The sequence below is a fragment of the Bipolaris zeicola genome (assembly GCF_000523435.1).
Source record: "Bipolaris zeicola 26-R-13 unplaced genomic scaffold scaffold_248, whole genome shotgun sequence".
Classification (NCBI taxonomy): Eukaryota; Fungi; Ascomycota; class Dothideomycetes; order Pleosporales; family Pleosporaceae; genus Bipolaris; species Bipolaris zeicola.
The window spans coordinates 16,145-34,800 of NW_006912297.1; the positions used below are offsets into that span (position 1 = coordinate 16,145).

The 18,656-nt window shown below is 48.7% G+C and overlaps 9 protein-coding genes across 9 annotated transcripts; 3 read left to right on the forward strand and 6 right to left on the reverse strand.

The window, feature by feature from the left end:
- Positions 1-1,388: 1,388 nt before the first annotated feature.
- Positions 1,389-2,237, forward strand: COCCADRAFT_108143 (uncharacterized protein; the record flags this gene model as incomplete). Its single annotated transcript, XM_007718692.1, has 1 exon — positions 1,389-2,237. The coding sequence occupies one exon, from the start codon at positions 1,389-1,391 to the stop codon at positions 2,235-2,237; it is 849 nt and encodes a 282-aa protein (XP_007716882.1).
- Positions 2,238-2,523: 286 nt separating this feature from the next.
- On the reverse strand, positions 2,524-3,333 carry COCCADRAFT_29997 (uncharacterized protein; the record flags this gene model as incomplete). Its single annotated transcript, XM_007718693.1, has 1 exon — positions 2,524-3,333. The coding sequence occupies one exon, from the start codon at positions 3,331-3,333 to the stop codon at positions 2,524-2,526; it is 810 nt and encodes a 269-aa protein (XP_007716883.1).
- A 765-nt stretch (positions 3,334-4,098) lies between these two features.
- Positions 4,099-4,599, forward strand: COCCADRAFT_40724 (uncharacterized protein; the record flags this gene model as incomplete). Its single annotated transcript, XM_007718694.1, has 2 exons — positions 4,099-4,213; positions 4,271-4,599. 2 exons carry the CDS (start codon positions 4,099-4,101, stop codon positions 4,597-4,599), a joined length of 444 nt encoding a protein of 147 aa, XP_007716884.1.
- Positions 4,600-4,976: 377 nt separating this feature from the next.
- On the reverse strand, positions 4,977-5,162 carry COCCADRAFT_108162 (uncharacterized protein; the record flags this gene model as incomplete). The annotated part of the gene is made up of 1 exon (XM_007718695.1): positions 4,977-5,162. One exon carries the CDS (start codon positions 5,160-5,162, stop codon positions 4,977-4,979), a length of 186 nt encoding a protein of 61 aa, XP_007716885.1.
- A 646-nt stretch (positions 5,163-5,808) lies between these two features.
- On the reverse strand, positions 5,809-8,619 carry COCCADRAFT_8876 (uncharacterized protein; the record flags this gene model as incomplete). The annotated part of the gene is made up of 4 exons (XM_007718682.1): positions 5,809-5,877; positions 5,934-6,116; positions 6,167-8,438; positions 8,495-8,619. 4 exons carry the CDS (start codon positions 8,617-8,619, stop codon positions 5,809-5,811), a joined length of 2,649 nt encoding a protein of 882 aa, XP_007716872.1.
- Positions 8,620-9,977: 1,358 nt separating this feature from the next.
- COCCADRAFT_108150 (uncharacterized protein) lies at positions 9,978-10,931 on the reverse strand (the record flags this gene model as incomplete). Its single annotated transcript, XM_007718696.1, has 1 exon — positions 9,978-10,931. One exon carries the CDS (start codon positions 10,929-10,931, stop codon positions 9,978-9,980), a length of 954 nt encoding a protein of 317 aa, XP_007716886.1.
- A 1,622-nt stretch (positions 10,932-12,553) lies between these two features.
- COCCADRAFT_30001 (uncharacterized protein) lies at positions 12,554-12,898 on the reverse strand (the record flags this gene model as incomplete). The annotated part of the gene is made up of 1 exon (XM_007718697.1): positions 12,554-12,898. One exon carries the CDS (start codon positions 12,896-12,898, stop codon positions 12,554-12,556), a length of 345 nt encoding a protein of 114 aa, XP_007716887.1.
- A 526-nt stretch (positions 12,899-13,424) lies between these two features.
- On the forward strand, positions 13,425-14,639 carry COCCADRAFT_71022 (uncharacterized protein; the record flags this gene model as incomplete). The annotated part of the gene is made up of 1 exon (XM_007718698.1): positions 13,425-14,639. A coding segment is annotated over one exon (1,215 nt), but the record flags the coding sequence as incomplete, so codon positions are not given.
- Positions 14,640-14,947: 308 nt separating this feature from the next.
- COCCADRAFT_40729 (uncharacterized protein) lies at positions 14,948-17,062 on the reverse strand (the record flags this gene model as incomplete). Its single annotated transcript, XM_007718699.1, has 6 exons — positions 14,948-15,415; positions 15,517-15,750; positions 15,883-15,981; positions 16,044-16,328; positions 16,440-16,690; positions 16,774-17,062. 6 exons carry the CDS (start codon positions 17,060-17,062, stop codon positions 14,948-14,950), a joined length of 1,626 nt encoding a protein of 541 aa, XP_007716889.1.
- Between the last annotated feature and the right edge of the window lie 1,594 nt (positions 17,063-18,656).

The following is an 18,656-nucleotide window of genomic DNA, read 5'->3' on the forward strand; positions in this document are numbered from 1 at the left end:
TGCGAAATGCTCTCACATCATAATTTAGTACGTCTTAGAATCTGCATGCTTGTATCCCAGGTCTTTTGGCTACTATTATTGCGGGCTAAAATTTTCAGGCTCATAGAGGGTATCATAACAGAATCTACACACGTATTTGTAATTATGGAAAACTTGAAGAAAACAACTCCTAGTGATCAAAGCTCAATTGATCTTTGCATCAAATCATAGCTCCACATAGAACAGAAGCAGCGTATATACGTATATGGAGTGAGACTAGCTTCTAGGCTCGCATTGGAGTAGTCCAGAGCAAAAGAAATGCAGGGAAATGAGCTCGGTGAACAGTATTTATCATTACGATAATATGGGATATCAGGGCAACATGACGATGTGCGGTTGGCTGGATCCGTAAAAAGAAAATAGAGTAGGCAAATTCAGCAGAAGAGGGGTTTTCGTACATTCTAATTTTCTGGTAATCGCCAAATATCAGAGCCACGTTATTCTCTACTAAGAGCTTCCGAGAATCTAAGATCGGATCCAAACTAATCGCGTCCAATCAACACAACACATACCTCTCCTATCAAATAAGCTAGACTTACTAGACCATCTCTCCTACAACACGTCATTACCACTCGCTACACAAGCCTAACCAAAGCACAGCACGTACAAGTAACTATTTTTCCTTGTTTTCCATAATCATTCCTTCTCCCCGCAACCTTCCTCACCCGGCCATATTTCGCCGAACACACCCCTGCCATCTCGCCCCTCCCCTCTCAGCCCCATTGTGGCTGCATACCCAGCTGCACGCAATCCCCCCAGGGCCAAACACCCGAAAATCCATTGGTTCTCATTCATCAATGCCCCAGGCTTCCCTTGTTGGTTGTTGATTAAGTCCGTGGCTTCCAACTGCAGTGGCGCCGTGCAGTTCTATTCTGTGATTGGGTAGGGCGACGTGAGATGTGGAGTGGTGTGTTGCAGCGAGTTGGACGCACATCTTTCGTGGAGAAATGGCGCTTTGGGAGTGTGAGATTTGTGCCTGAGCTTTAGAGCTGCGGGGACGGCTCATTGATTGTTGCCTTTGAGGTTGCTGGCCTGCAGGGTTGCTTGTCAGGCGCCCTGTTGGTCAGGGTGAGAAGGAATGACAATAGTTGCTTTGGGTATGTTCTATTGCTGCAGGGCTTACTGTGGTGTAGATCAATCCGGGAGCAAGTGCTGACTGGACTATTAGCACCGGAGAGGCAGGCGTGAGATATAATGTGCGCGAACGTAAAGGAAAGTGGGATGCTGAGATTCCGCTTTGCTTTCCAATCTTTTGACGCCGCTGATAGTTATTTTGTGGAACATCTCGACGAGCCATGGATACGAGATACTTACATTCTGGTTTGCTAGGGCTGACAGCTCATCCGACGATGGTCTGCCACCGAGAACCGTACCCGGCCCTCGAAGCAGTACAGCGCAGCGCAGCCGGGAAATACGCCCTCATCACCAATGCTTCGCACGGAATCGGCCGAGAAATTGCGATATCATGGGCCAAAGCAAAGGCCGCCGGAATCGCAATCAGCAGCCTCAACGCAGAGGACCTCGAATTTGTCGCAGACGAGATTAGACGCATCAACTCCAACATCCCAATCATCGCCATGACTTGCGATACTACAAGTTCATTCGACGTCAACAACTTCTTCTCAGCTACAAAAGATATCCTTGGTAGATTGGATGTAACAATTGCGAATGTCGGTACTACACATCTTGACAACTCGGACACAACCGATGAGAACGGCTTGTGGTGGGCTGATGTGATGACAAACTTTCGCAGTACACATCTCACTGCCCACCAGTATCTTCGCACATTTGGTCCGTCTCCGACCGGTACTTTCATCTCAATAACTTCAGGCGCAAATTTCTGCGTCGGTCCTGGGGTCTCGTCGCATGACTTCGCCCAACAGATCGACCACCGACTTTTAGAGTTTCTGGCCTTTGAGTATCCAATGATGAAAGCATTTTCGCTGGATTCAGGGCCGATGCACGTGAGACGGACAAGACTCACACACAGTCATTTCGAGATATGTAATCCAGAGTTGGTCGGCTTATTTTCTGTTTGGTTGGGTGGCGGGAGAGCGGATCTACTAAGGGGTAATAGTTTGCGTGCCGAATGGGACATTGGTGAGCTTGAGCTTAATATGCGACAATCGTTGGAGAGGGATACCTTGAAGCAGAGGATGTCCAGTGGTTGTTTGCGACTGGTGACGAGGCAAGTATAGCAGGGGGCTTCGCACACAACTTGTTGAATATGATCATCACCTATCTAGCCATGCGATGTTGTGGTATTCAAAATGCTGCGTGCTGACCCAGCTAATCTCCTTTGGTATCTGACAATGATGGCATAAGTCGCTGCTTCTGGTCCCACAGTGTACCTGCAGCACCTTGATCCCATATCCATTGGTCGTATGACTTTCCCATATCCGACGGCATATCAGCTTCCCATATCCGCACCGTGTCATTTGATTCTCGGCCGCATATCCCGACCTGTGTCTTGTTATGTCCAAACTAGTCAGCAAGAACGATGTCCAGACTTTTTCCCTCATACAAATCGAAGAAAGAGTCAATGTGTTTGTCTATCCTTCCATCTGGCCAAAAGAGCACCAGTGATTGGAGTGATGGCGAAGATCGGTAGAAGGTCCACTCTGCATCTCTGAAATGATCAGTGGCTATGGCAAGTCGTTTGATATTCGGTGGCGGGTTGGGGAAGTGGCTAATAATGTCGCAGGAGATGATTAACTCCTCCAGAAGCAACATATTAGAGTACATGTCTCGATCAATGATGGCCATATTTTTGCTTTCTGCACCTCCCCAATCAAATATGAACTGAATCAAGTTGAGATGCAGTCTCTTCAAATTAGAACCAATAGTGTTGAGTAAGCTGATGATTACCGGTCGTCCGATAGAGGTTTCCCAATCATCCTGCCATAGGTCTCTTGTCATTATGGGTGACATGTGTATCGAGGTAATGTATCGCAAGAAAGTAGGTTTCGGGGGTTTTCTGGTCTTTTGTATGGTGGTTTGATGCTGATGATCTAGTCCTGCTGTTGAGCAAAAGCGGCCCAAGGTCCCTGGACAATCCAACCACACGCAATTTGAGTAAAGATATTCGGTAGCTATCGGATGAACGCTGCGCGAGACTAAGGTGAGCGAGTACAGTGTCCTGGTTATTATGTCGAATCGTGAGCGTATCACAGGGCGGTGATGGTTGCATGCTTCCACGAGCTGGTCTAAGACGTTGAGAAGCAGCTCAGGAGGTAGAGGTCCAAATGCTTGACCCTGGTTTGTTGATGGTGTTTCATTGAGCATGATTGCCATGTCCACTAAGCAGGTGGTTGGGGATATGAGATAGGTAGAGACTGCGTATGAGTAGTGTAACTGCTGGCGGCTGGTTGTGCGGGGTCTGGCTTACGTAGTACGTAGCACTGCATTTCTACTCACGGGACGAAGTGGGAACGACCTATCATATTACCGAAACCTTAGGTTCTCCATGCAACGTGATTTTGCTCCATCTCAATGCCTTACTTGATTTCCCTTTACTTTGAACATCTCAGAGCCTAGATTTGATCTACTTGACAGCCGAGTAGGACCGAGAAGACATGGTTGTATACTCTACAAGGTAAGGATCGGGCCGGTATCGACCTTGCTATTGTAGGTAAGCACAATGGTTGCTCCCAACTCCGTTGATGCCCCTGTCCCAATCAAAAAAGCTTAATTCATCGTAATATCCGCAGGGACCACGCTGACGCAAGCCATCTTTGTACCGCTCTAGAAGCTCGTATATCAAAACACTCCACCCGCAACCTCCACCCGCCCCACCCTGTCTAGCGCTGTTTCATCGTTTCGAAACATGCCATTTGCGCAACGTGCACACCTTGTTTGCGGGTTCCATGTGGATCAATGACAGCCCTTCTGATGAGATGTGTATAAAAAAGAGATCGGGGAAAATGGCAGGGTCATTGCTCAAGGGGTCGTGTACTTATACCTTGAGTACGACGACGTTTCGTTGTATCCATACCACCACACTCATTCAACCACCAATATCTCGCAGTAAAAAAAAGGAACAAGACGAAAATCCACACCATGTTCAAGCCAAATCTCCTCACCCTCCTCGCCCTCGCAACCGGCATAACAGCAACCCTCGACCCAGCAACTTCCCACTCGAACGCTACATACCCTGCCGCCCCAGCCTGCAAACGTACGCCTTCTCTTCCTCACCCCTTCATACCATTCAACTAACCCACTCCCCTCCCAGCCGCGAAAACAAGCAAAGCAATCCAAGCCGCAGAATGCAGCCACAACACGCGTCTCGGCAAGCAAACCTTTGCCGTCTTCACCATCGACCACCAATACGACAAGTCGCACGGCGCCCCCTACGGCACCTGCGAAGCCTACAACTGCTCCCCCGGTTCCAAAATGGCAAGTCGTAAAGATACATTTACGTTTTTCTGGGACGCAGCGGGTGTGCAAGGTGAGGATGAGGGCGAGGGAATGGGATGTATCCGGAGTCCTGTCGATGGCACGTGTGGGTGCGAGAATAGCAGTGATGGAAAGTTTGTATATGGGGGTACTGATTGTAAATAAAAAAAATCCCTCCCTATCCTCCTCCTAGCCTCGAGCTGTATTGTAAATATTAAATATATCTCCCACTGTACTATTACCCAACACCACAGTCTTCATCAAAACCCTACACGACAAACTACCTCACCACCTTCCCCACCGCCTCCACCTCCTCCGCCGTCAATCCCCCCGGCACATCAACAATAACCCCCGGATCCCTTTTTCTCTGCGCAACAATCTCGTCTCTCTTCTAATTCACCGCGTCAGCCTCTTCCTTTCCCCCCTTCCATTCCCCCCCCACCCACACCCCCTCACCCAGCCACCAAAAAAGATAGAACCGATGAAGAAAAAAAACGGCTTATGCCCAGAAACTAAGAAAGAAAAGAGAAAACGGGATAAACTCATACCTCACTGCCCCCACGAATCTCACTCCCTCGTCGCCTCCTCACCTCCTCAGGCGTCACACTCGCACTAGCATCCAACTCAACAGGTTGCGCGTTGATAGCTGGGGCATCGCTCGGAACAAGCGTCGATGCCGTGGTTTGCGATACTACTGTCGGCGAAGCTTGCGATGTACTCGTTGCCATCGTTTTTCCAACGGGTAGTTTGGTATAGGGATGGCGCAGATGTAGATGTATATGTATTTCTCGAGTTCGAATTTGAGTTTGTGGGAAGGGGGGAGGGTGGATGGAAAGGGTAGGGAGGTAGGCAGCAGTTGTGAGAAGAGCCAAGATGGCAATGCTCGGGGTCCGATGGGTAGGGGGGGAAGGTGGGATGCGGGGGTGGAGCGTAGCGTGGCGCAGCAGGTGGGCGGGGCACAGAAGTGTGTATGCGAACTACACGGATAGAAGACTCGATACGTAGCGACCTAAGGAAGTTGCGCGTTTCCAACTGGGAAACAAGCAAATAAGAGGAGAGTGGAAGAAGGCAGGTTAGTAGCCTTGTCACGAAAAGAAAGGCTGATGAGATGAAGAACAAGGTAGTCAGCATTCGGGCACAAGAGCATTTGCTGCGCCCCCTTCCTTCCAAAACCTCAGCTGGACATCCATACATGGGTTTCTAAATACAGCTACTAACTACTATGGAAAGATTTTGGCCCCCACGGCCGCCCTTGCGCACAAAAAACCACCGAATGAGCTTAGTTGGACAGAATACGAAAAGGCTAACATACGTTGTACAACAAAGGTCGTGGCGCGTTAAGAATGTGCTAGTTCGTGTACATTGGTTTTGTTTTTAATTAGTCGATTTTGGCATTCTGAAGCCGCTGACGTAGCCTTCGCCAGTCCCCGGTTTCGCGTCAGCCTACGCTGCTGTTAGTGCTTGATCTCAATCACGAATATCTACTCGGTCATACTCACACCCATGTAGACATCTTGAGCAAACATGTTTGTCTGACCTGCTGCAGTAGATTGTTGGTTGAGCGACTGTCCTGTGGGCGCTCCATTCTGCTCCGTCTGCATTGGCATGTTGCCAAGATCCATTTGGAAAAAGTTGTTAGTAGTTTCGATGCCAGGACCTTGAATGTACGAGTCCCATGCGTCCTGTTGATTGTTAGCCACTGTAAACATCTCCAGTGATTAGTCTAGCGTACCCAGTTTATATTGTCGGTTGGTGGTAGGTCCAAATTGTGGAATAGGTTCGCTCCAAACAAGTTGGAAAATGGACTTGGGACGTTCTCAGTCCCTGTGGGACCGCCCATAGACTGGTTGTACTGGGGTGTCAAGCCTGTGGATGGCTGAGAAACTGGGTCGTTCAAGAGATTGGCCATGCCTGCTGGGTATCGTTGATCGAACATGTTCGCATTAGGTGTCATGCCACCTGTGCTAAGTAAGCCCAATGTCATCGCTGCTGAATGTTCCGGAGCAACGTTTGCGTCCTCCATTTGTGTGATCGGGTATGTTGACGAAGCTGCCTGAAATCCATTTGGTGCTTGCTTCGTCGCTCGATGTTTCTTCAGCTGTTCCAACATGACGCTGAGCGTTGCATGCGCTTTGTATGCTTCCATGGAGCCGTCCTTGAGTCCATCCCAAATGCCAACTGCTATCTCGATCGCGTCTAGCATCTCATCAACCCGATCTGAACTCCAACACATTGTATCGGTCGATGGAGACCGAGGAGTAGATTGTGCCGTGGTGTGGTAGAGATCCGACGATACAATCATCGCAGCGAGGAGGAAGTCGACAGTTGTCAGTGATGAAATGAACCATTTCACGTTCCTTAACCGGCCACCAGCCTGACACTCTCTGTGCAGGGTTGCTTGGTGCTTTAGGAGCATCAACGATGCTTCAATAACGGCCTTTCTTGAATAGCAGAATCGCGACTGTACTCTGCCGTAAGCGAGATACTTCCGATGCAGTACACAAATGATCTTCAGGAAGAGCAGGTCTAGTGTAAAGCGTTGCATGATCAAAGTTGAAGGATCTCGTGCTGACTCGTCCATGCCGCGCATCTTGAGATGGGGCGAGATGTTTTCGTGCAATTCACGAGCCTCTGAATCCAGCCTCATTATCTCGTCATAAGATGCGCAGGTCAAGGTATCCGTGCACTCGACAGCTTCGCCGAGCTTGTAGATGAGACGGGTTCGGTTGATGAGGAAAAGAGTGGGGGTCGCTTCCGTCTCGGGTCGCGACGGCGGAAGAACCTTCATATCTTCATGGAGCTCGTCGTCGTAGAGATTTCTCGGAATCTCCGTATTGGTGTCTCGTGGTCTGACAATGGGGGGTAGACCTGCCTGGGCAGAAAACAGCAAATCGATCGAACGCACGACTGCCCAAACACGTCTTCGCATCTCGCCTTGGAATACTGGAATGCCAGGATATGGCCCAGGGTCCCGATGAAGTCCCATGCGCATGGCCAGCCGTACAATTATGCCAGTACCGATAAGAATGCCTACTTCGGCGTCTCTGCTTCGAGCGTACTCAGCGTGTACATGTAATATTAACGTCTCCATCATGCCAGTAATGGGCTGTGTGATGTCGGCCAAAGTCAGACACTGCGCAGTTAGATCACCATACTCTCTTGACATTTCCCAAGACTTATTATGGTACTCTGGTGGCTCGTCCCCAGCCCGAGTGTAAGACTGCAGTGCGATGCACATCATGGAGAAGACAAGACCCAGCCAGATGACTGGCGTCTCTTCTGGCTGCAACCAATGCCGATCGTATTCTTTTTGAAAAGATGGTCCATGGATGATGTGCATGCCAGGGTCGTAGGTGTTGAAGAATCGCGACACAAGAAGGTCGGCCGTCGGTTTCGGAGGAAAGCGTGACAAAACTTCAGCTTTAGAGCAGGGCTTCTGGCCGCCCATGAGGAAAGATGTTCCTGGGGGTCGGTCTCCGATATGTGTTGCCCTATACCTCTTGAGCTGATCTTCGTACTGTTTCTTGTGTTCTGCAAAGTAGTTTTTGACTTCGGATAGCTCCCCCAGGATGGCGTACCAATGTGCCTCTGAAGCAAACACGGTTTGGTTGTTGTGTACCTTCATGACGCCAATCGATTTTGTGACATTCTCCATTTCGCTTTCTTCTTCCACATCTTCTTCAGGAATCGACTCGGACGCGCCAGTGCTCATGGCAGTGTTATATTGACTAACATTGAATTGCGGATCCGAGGCTCCACCGTTGAGACTACCGGCGATGGCAGCATGAGCGGCAGCTGGGCCAGCGCTTTGTGCGCCATTGGTCATCAAAGAGAGGACAAGTCCTTCTAGACGGTCAATGCGGTTTTGCATGTCATCAGGGGTCGTCGCAGAGCCAGTGCTCGAGGAGCTCTTCTTGCGGTTGCTTGGAGCAGCATACGTACATGATGCCGTATCTCCGCGCTTGGTGCAGTTGTCGCAGGGGTGGCCACGGTTGCATTTCAACCTGCAAGCGTCAGCGTTGGGGGGTACAGCGCAGTGGCTTCGTAGAGGTATGCCTACTTCCTATGTCTACAGGCGCCGCATGACAACGGGACTCGGTTCCTCTTTCGCACGACCCGAAACTGTGGATCCGGCGGCGAATGGCCTGCGCTCGAAGAGTTTGTGGAGGGTGGTGTGGGCGGCATGCTGGGCTGCAGTCGCACGTGTGGTGTTGGGTGGAGAGAGCGGAGTTAAGGGCTTATCGCCGAGGTGAAGGTATGATGAAATCTCACGCTTTCGTGGGTCGCCTGAGCTGCAGAGATGAGGTTCTGGATCGTGTCGTGCAGATTGGCGTTGTCGCGAGTAAGCACTGCACAGATGGGAGGGCGTGAAAGAGTGCCCAGGTGGAGAATTATGCGAGCGCGGGCTAGCCAGGTCTTAAATCTTTCGGAGGTGAGCCTATCTCCAGACGCCAAGGGATGTGACGACTGCAGTCCGGGATTCAAATGGCTTGATGTCCTGGCGGTGTCCTCTTTGAGACTGTCTGAGTCTTTTCCAGCTGATTTTGCGTATCAAGCACAACACAGTCTATGCTTTCCACCCCAAAGTCCACCTCCTCTAGGTCGAATATGTATGCCCAGAGACCATGAACATCCGTCGCGGGGTGGATGCGTCTCGTGTCGAGCCACAGCGTGCAGGGCTCTTGTTTGCAGACCAGATGGACGAAGCGTGTGCAAGCTGTCGGCTAGAGCACTGATGGTCGAGGTATCGCAAGGCAGCAGTGTATCGAAATGTTGTTGCTAATACTGTCTATATTCTCTCAGCAGACGTATCGTGACGAAGCATTGCACCGATTCGTACCCTTCTCAACCAGCTCCTGTTGCGCCCTACGAGAGCTCCCTTTGGTCGCACCCACGACGAGATGGCGCGCTGCACTTATCCAGAGCGCCCAGCTGTACGATTGCGACTACAGGCCTGCTTGGGCGACTCGTTTGGCGTGGATAATACCGGGCTAGCAAGAGATAAGTGGTGAGTGTTGTGTTGTGCTGTCGCAGGCGGGAAACCTGTCCAGGGCATTGGGAGAATTAGGCGGCCTTTAACTCCGACCACCCTCATTCAATGCCCGCCAAGGGAGCCTGCACGATGCGCCATGGTCGCCACCGCACCCTCAGGCATCCATGCGCATGACATGATTACTTGATGCGCGGCTCTGACTCACTCATAATGCAGTCCTTTTCCGCAGCGATACCACAAATCTCCTTTCACGTCCATAATTTATACTTTCTGTGGCCGCGACAGTCTCGAGAGCGGGGTTGACTTGGCTCATGCTCGAGCCATTTCTTGCTTGTCCACCAACGCCGCCCCAGGTTAGGCTGCTGCGTAATCCCAAAAGCCCCAGCAGCACGTCAATCCATCCAGGTGCAATCATATCGAGCGGATAAGAGACGGATAAGTAATCGTCATGGAACAGAGAGATTAGTTCGAGTGGATGACAGGTCCATCAAGGTCTGCTTCCACACTACACCAACGCCTAACCCAGACGAACCCCTTAATAGCAGACGAATCATTCATCGTTTCCTTTCTCAATCTCCTGCTGCACCATCTTCTCAGCCTTCGCATCCCATCTATACACCCCACCAGACCCAACATTGTACTGATAGTAATTCTCCGTTCCCCCTTTCACCATCGCTTTTCTAAACGTAATATTGATCCTCCCCTTGCCAGCCTCCGGCCCCGCACGCTTTGGTATACTATGCAGCCAATTCGCCTGCGTCGTACCACGCATTAGGATCATATCCCCGGAGCCCAGCGGCAACTTCAGTCCCTTGGGCTCTTCAATCTTCTCACCATCCTTCGGCGGCATGGGTTTGTGCTTCATGAGGAAATCGCGCTTTGCACCGAGGCTGAAGGACGCAATGGCTGGGTTGGGGCCGAGAAACCGTTCGTCGTCTGAATGGTAGGATATGCTGTCCTTGCCATCGGCGTAGTAGTTGACGAGACAGAAGTTGAACGTCTCCCCTGTTGTTCCTTCGGTCACTTTTCTCAGCTCGTCGAGACATTGCGGAATAGGTCTTGGTGCGCATTTATATCTGGTCTTCTCCACCGGCTTGCTTGTCTTGGCATCTATAATCTTTCCGTCGGGAGAAAAGCGAGATGTATCGTCAACACCGAACACGGTAGTGTATCTAGGAGTGTTGATTTGTGTCTGCACTCCTCCGCGCGTAATGTTGTAGATGACGCGGTAAAAGGGCAGCTCTTGCCGGAGAAACTCAAACACGCCACTAGCAATCGAGGAAGGGATGTATGGTTGGTAGTAGATGAGATCCAGGTCAAGTTGGTCGTTCATGATTTTGCCCTCCTCGGCAGGCGCGAAACCCAGCTGTTCTGCAAAGTCCTCCGGTAGGTGTGGAATCGCAAAGGGATAGGAAGCATGACTCGACTTGGCCTTACTGACTTCATACTTTGGTTTCTTGGGCGACGGGCGCGTGAAGAACGAGTCGATTGCTCCACGCTTCATGGTTGTATGATGTCTCGCTTGAAAGGGTATCGTGAATTGTCAGGGAAAATGATTGCTGCGATGCAACGGGATTGTAAAACGTGCAAACGTACGGTTGAACGAGCGCGTTTCTAAATGTAAGACTGGCTTGCTACGCGATAAGGACGACATTTGCCACGTTTGGTGAGGACAGAACGCGAAGTCACGACACCCGGTGTCGATGGCATTGCCAATGACGTAAAGCATTCTTGCAGTCGCTTGCGAGAGCTGTGATTGGCTGCTTCAGCGCCGGGGTATCATCCATCACTACAACAGACGGATAACGCGTATAACCTTGGCCATCATCAAAACAGTCCGCATCAAGATAGTTTGCCTTGTCTCTTCTTTCTTCATTCATCCCAACTGCCATGTCTAGCATTCTGTCTCGCAACACAGTCCAAGCTTTAAAGATAAACCCGTTGACGAATCAGCATGTCTCAGTAACTTAACCCTCCATACTTCAAACCCATATAAATCATCCAAAACTCCTCATCCCCTTCAAACTCCATCACACTCTATATACAACCACAATCTAAAGCATCAAGCTCAACTACTATTTCTATATTATTCCCGCTATATCCGCAAGGTCTCCATCCATCAGCCTACCGCAACACCTGGCGAGCCTGATGGAAACACCATGCAAACACCAGATGCGCCTGGAGATGCCAGACCAGCACCACATCAAGTCCGATATTTCTCTCCTCAGGCGGCAACCACCATACCAGTGTCACGTTGCGATGCATAGTTCACGAATCCTTTCATATTCAGTTTATTCATTGGATGGCAGGACGCCTCCCTTCCCAGCTATATATCCTTCCTATTTTTCTCTGCTGTAACCTGCTATCCGTCTGTATGTCTGCACATGTCAGCATTAAGCCGCGCCAGCATCAGGTTCAGCATCCGAATCCTTCTCTTTGGGCTTCGTACGCTTCTTGCCATGGTTGAAGAAGTCGTCGTCTTTGTTCTTAGCGTCCTGATCCTTTGCCTTCTGGCGTTCAGCCCGCTCCTTACGCTCATTTGCCCGCATTTTTCCGATACATTTCCGGTAAGCTGATAGGCTTGCCGAGTGGTACTTTCCACAACCTTGGGTGTCTGGGAGTGTCGGCATCAAGCTTCGCCAGAGTCGTGTTCAGGGTCTGGTTTGGGGGCTTTTTTCGGCTTTTGCGCTCTTTACCTGGCTTAAAGAACTCGATCGGCCTTTTGTTTTCGACTCATCATCTTTAGCCTTTTGTTTCAGAGCCCTTGCCCGGCGCTCGTCGGCTCTCAATTTGACCAGGCACTTCCGGTATGCCTTTTGGCTTGCCAGATGATATTTTCCACAGCCCTGTGTGTCTAGGAGTGTCAGTCTTGGGCTTCTTCATCGTTTGGTTTGACATCATTCTTCTTGGGGGTTTTTCCAGACTTTACCCAGTTTGAAGAAGTCATCCTCCTCCCTCTCCGCTTCTTCGTCTTTGAGCTTTTGTCGCTTAGCCCTCGTCTTGGGGTTTCACTCTACCGCCTGCATATCACGAGCATTTTAATTTCTGCAATATATCCTTTCTAATTTTATTATAATTTCTCTACCAGAGCCTTCTATCCGCCTGTATCTATAGCAAAAGTTGAAATTAAGCTGCTGCGGCGCCAGCATTAGTGTCAGAGTCCTTTTTTCTAGGTTTCTTTCGTTCCTTACCTGGATTGAAAAAATCCTCATCTTTACTCTTTTCCTCCTCTTCCTTCAGACGCTGGCGCTCGGCTCGCTGCCGACGCTCCTCGGCTTCCTTCCTCGCGATGGACTGTTGGCATCCAGATTGATTTTTCAAATGCCACGCCCCACACCCACCCTCACAAAGCATTTGATGCTTCGTGCAGTGAGAGCCATTACCGGATTTGTTGCAATTTCCGGGGCTTATATCGCCAACCCATCCGTTCTGGCCCGAGCAATGGTGTCGGGTCTTAGTCTTGTGTGGCATGATGTACAAGGGTCCGGTTTTCTAGATGTTCGGTTAAGTTGGTTGAACAAGTGTTTAAGTCAGTTGAGGTATTGTAATTGAGAGTTGTGATTCTGTAGATCGTTTCTAGGCATTATTGTAGCGAACATTTTATATCATGGTTTAAACCAGTAGTGAGAATACAATGTCTCTCCTCTATTGCATCACATAGCTGTCTCTAATCGTACTATGAAAAAATGATTCACCTGGTGGTGGAACGCTCTGAAAGTCTCACTGCAGGTACGAACTAACTCTATTTTGAGGCACTGGACAAAGGAGCCCCATTTGTTCGCAAACAATGTGCACTCCGCTTGCAACATATAAGAACCTCTCAATTGTCTTTGCGAAACTGAACCTAAGCCACTCATCCAGATTCTTGACTTGAAGAACAACAACTAGATCTAGCAAAAGTTTGTCCCACATCATGACGTCCAACTCAACACAATCTGACTTTGTGGATGCACGATCAGAGTTGTCCACCTCCAGTTACAACGATGACCCGTCTTACGAACCCTTCGAAACATTTCAACACAAGATCGCTACCATGGCTGCTCTTTGCTTCGGAAAAGATGTTTCTAACATCAAAGTCGAGTACATGAAGGGGGGCAGCTACAATCGAGTCGCAGCTCTTACAATCTCGCCACGACCCAAGCGGACCCTTGTGACCTGGTTTCACGCATTATTACAGATCCTTTTTCCATCCTGGTTTCAAGGGGCGCTCCAAACATCAGAGACTCCAGATTCCAATTCTTATATTGTTCGAATCCCTCGTACAGACGGAGAGGACGACAACCTTGTTGTGAATCGCAACGTCGCCATTCTCAAGACTGTCGGTGCGCTTCTCGATTTGCCGATTCCAATCGTAGTGAGCTACGACCCAACTTCCAATAACGCCGTGGGAAAACCATACATGATCCAATCTCGTCTCCCAGGCAAAAACCTGGCGGCCCTTATGACAGAGAAGACTCTAAGCTTAGAGCAGCTCAAGTCCATCGCCAAACAAGTCATTGAACTTGTCCCTACCATTGCCGCAGTAGAGGGACCGGGCGGTGCTATTTCACTAGATGCACTTTCCTCAGACTCGACACGACTTCATGTAGAAAGCCTCCACTTGCAGCACGAGAAGTTGGGAGACAAGTCATTCAAGCTGCCCGAAGAACCTCAGGATACATTCGAGCACCTCTTTGAGCAGTGTCGACGATGGAGCGAATATCATAGGAAAAACAGCTACTTCACTTTCGGTGAAATCTGGTGCAACTTCGGTCGGATCGTCCAATCGCTGGATGAGCGCGGCTTTCTTGAGGGACCCTGTGTGCTGGCTCACCGAGATCTCATGGCATACAACTTACTCGCAGAAATTCGTAGCGACACCGAAGTCGAAATCACCGGCGCTATAGATTGGGACTCCGCTCTCATCGTGCCAGAGTTCGTCGCCTACCGAGCTCCTTTTTGGCTGTGGACGGAGGACCATATCGAAAGTGCTATTGCTGACGACGAAATCACAGTAAACATCTCCCCTCGCTCTGAAACATGCAAAATTCTCCAGCGGTTTTTTCTGGACAATGCGTCGGAGAAGTTTAAGCGATTTGCGTTCTCGCCCGAGGCTATACTTGCTCGGCGCATGTACGTGATCATTAAAGAGGGCATTGCCTCTGATTGGCACATAAATGAAGCGTGGGATATTGTTCGCGATTGGCATTTACTACATCCGGACGATGGGATTGAGCTTCCAGAGCTATATCCTGGCTCTATTCCTTATAATCGCGCGCACAATGATGATGAAGTCGTTACGTGAATGAGACTCTGAAGAATTTTATTAGCATTGTGGATTGTTTCTGGGGCTTGGGCGTTGCAAGAGGCGCACATGGTCGCGATATTGGTGATGGATTTGTTTCGTTGTATCGCTCATCTTTCAGTAGCTTGGGTTTGGAGTTTTTTTAGAATACCCGCATCGTTATTAGAACTTAGACAAAAGAATTAATGCCCTTCTTTTCAGAAAGTGACCAGCGCGACTAAATTTGCATTGATCTGCTATTGATTAAGACGCAGAGTCTCAATCAAAAGCGTCAACAGGCTATTAGTCTTTCCTGTCTTTGCTTCCAGGCACCCGATCTCCTCCTTGAGGCTATCTTTTAGTTCTAAAAGATAGCTCTTAGTTGTAGCAAGAGCCCCTCTATCGTTCAAGATATGCATGATAAGACTCTTACACTCGTCACCCATCCCGATCGACTGCTGCTTCTGACCAGCCGCATGCTGGCGAAACAAACCAAGGATCTTGCCCTTGGAGGCCGGGCAATCCTGTATGCAAGCGAAGATCGGGAAGGAAAATTTGCCCTCTTCGAGATCCTCACCAGTACCCTTCTGCGCTGCGTATCCTTTGGATACCAAGTTCATGTAGTCGTCCCTGATCTGGAAATACCTCCCCAAGAGGAAAATGAGATTTTCAGTCTTGGGAGGACACGGTGTGAGGCTTTCGACTTCTATCAGCTCAACCAGCGTCTGAACATGCTCATTGTCTTTCCATCCACCATCTGCAAGTACTCCTCTTTCGAGGGGCAGATCAGATTGTGTTTCCAATACAAATCCTAGCTCTGGCCAACGAATAGACGCTCAAGACCTTCCAGCAGGCGTGATAGCCCTTTGGGACTTAACCCTAGAGAGGTTAGGTTCACGGCCCGAACAAAAATGTATGTTGCACTGTTGATTGCCTGGGCCTGGCCATATATTGTGTGGACGGACAGTAGGCCACGTCGGATACCGGAGTTGTCCTTGATGTCGTCCAGGATCAATGATGACTGGCGAAGGGTATCTATGATCTCTTCGATGCTCTTCACCTTTTTTGTAGGAATATCGAATCAAACATTCAATGAATCGATAAGCGATTTCCGAACGTCTTTCGATGGCATTGATTTGAGATAATCAATAGGTTCTACTAGTGCTTCTTGAGAGAGTTGAGGGGTGAAAACCGTGTCAATGGATGTCGCAGAGTCGGTTCTTTTCGGTCCACCAGTTGGTAGGGGTTTTGAAGGAGCGACATGTGTTTGCGGCGCTTTCGCTGCTTGGGTCTTGAAAGAATGATGCCTAGGGCACACGGTACACCACCAGTGGTTACCGGCCACGATAGCACCTGCTCTTCTATGAAGCGTCGGAGATTCATCGACATGTTGGTATTTTTCTCCTGGTATTCTTTCCATCGAACAAGGAACTGCGACTCATACTCGACGATTAGATCGCGTTTTGATGATTTTGCCTCCGCCTCATCGATACCGTCGTTTAGCATGAGGAGGAATATCCCGTTCACGATACGAGCCTCGGGGTTAGATTTGACTGCTGCGTACTCCCGATCGAAACTGTAGTAGTCGTTGGTCAGGACGAGTGCACAATCCACGGCATCCATAACGTGTTGTGTGGCCTTGGTTTTGTCCGCTGTCAATGTTATGTCCATTCCAAAAAGGACTAGTAGACAAAATTAGTAATCTGCGAGAATCGCACAGAGAAGTGGAATTACTTACTCCATGCCGACGTTGCTCATTCGAAACTTCAAGTAAGATGAGATATCTTTGAAGGCATTCGATGGTGGGCTGTCCATCACCTCGAGCCACTTCTTTCGATAAGCTTTGATCATCATCGAACCCTTTTCGTAATGAATGCTCATTGCTTCGAACAAAAATTGAGCTGCTAGATTCTTAATCTTTTGAGAACGGGAACCTCCAGGTATATTTGAATTATCGGAATCATTCAAAGCGACACAGAGTACTTGATGCTCCTGATTAGCTCAATCAGAAGATATCGCTTCCGTATTATCTATCTCCAATATCAGTAAACTAATAAAAATAAGCAGGAACTCATTGACATGCCATCGTGTATCAACCCGAGATCGGTGAGATAGGTCAGAGTTCCTAACCTCTCCGGCTTTGTTTCAGGGAAAACTAGCGAACACCAATTGCCAACTTTACTCAGTGAGCTATTAGATTCGCTCTCCCATCCATCTCCAACCATTTCTGCCCAGTTTAATAAGAGCTTTCGAGTTGCAGCATTTGCCAAATCGTCTCTGTGGTTTATACGGGGCATGAGCTTGGAAAAATGGCCATGTTTTGACAACTCCTTAGGATCAACAGGGAAAGAGTGTTGGAAAATAGCCTCCATGACGTTCAATACAGAAATTTCAAAGCTTTCTGATAAGGATGAACAGATGCAAGAATAACAAGATTAATACTAGTAAATATAATGCATGATACTCTTATATAGATTCTGCTCCAGACCTGAAATCTGAAGTTATGTGTAACGATAAGGGCACGTATGACCTATTCGGATCTACTTGCCCATCTAGCCAATCATCAAAGGCAGATCTTGCGAGGCTAGAAAATAGAGAGGAAACGCCGAAAAGTGCACGAAGCAGATACGTGACCGAACAGTCAGCTCTTATCTAATCCGTCAACGGCGAATTCCAACAACCTCACTAATAGAAGCCAAGCCCCGAGAATGTGCCAAACATATAGTGACCGAAGGAAAAGTGTTTGGTCAATCGAATGGACGTAAATTTTCAGGGAAATTGTTAGATATGAGAGAATCCACAAAGATGTGCAAGGTGATTAAGTAGTTAGCCGAAAAGTAAAGACAAATGCTGGGTGAAGAGGCATGTATGCTGACTACAGGCAACTAGCGCTGCGCGTGGTACTATCTTGAACCCTGTAAAGGGAAACAGTCGTGTAGAGACGGTGTCTTTAACATAGCCTACTAGTCAAGCAATTGGAACAAAAGCTTGAGAATACTGAACCATCCAGGAAGACCTATAGATACTCTCGCCTGCCAATGCCACCTGTTTTGTGAAACAGATCTCCCTTTGCACTCGTCGCGGGAAATCTCACTTTACGCTAAATCTACCTGGATCTGATCCCTTGCGTGTTGCAACAGAATGGGAGCTACGCTCTCGTCAATGAATGCGATAGACCGAGTGTCTATCACAGTTGTGTTCTTTGGCCTTGTGAGTCCTCTCATCTATTCTTGTAGAGACAATTCTTAGATTAAACTAACTAAAAAAGCTTTCGTCGTGGCAACTCGGAAATATCATCTAAAATCTTTTTTTCTATCCGCTGAAGAAAATCCCTGGTCCATTTCTTGCTCGGTGTTCGCCAGTAAGTCATCCGCTTCATGGGCAATAGAATTTCATAAGAGGTTTTATTAACAGTTCATGGAAAAAAAAAGATTTTTATGCTTTACGTTATGCAGCGCAGAAGGCTGAACACCAGAATGAAAGACTTACACGCGACCTTTGGTAGGTTAAGGTTATGTCTTGAATGCCAAAAGACATATCTAATGGACTTCCAACAGGCCCAGTGGTTCGCATGGGCCCCAACGAACTTTCTTTTAGCACAGTCGTTGCACAAAAGCAGATCTACAACAGCTCCAAAAACAACAGAAATACATACTTTACTAAACAAGGGACTGTACAGGAGCAAGCTGGAAACCTATTGCTAGTCGGGAAAAACATCATTACAATACATGACAAAGAGCTGCACAAGAAGCTGAAAAAAGGCATTCAACCAGCGTTTACCCCAAATGCTCTTAAAGATTAAGAAGCGTTAATCCAACACCATGTGCAAGGCTTGGTTGGTCGACTGCAAAAGATTGTCGAAAAGCCAGGCCAGGCAACGAATATCGGCGAGGTTATTATTATTCCATTATAGTCCTGTATCAGCCGTTGGCTATGTAGGACTTTGGCCAAAGGCCGTTCTATCTG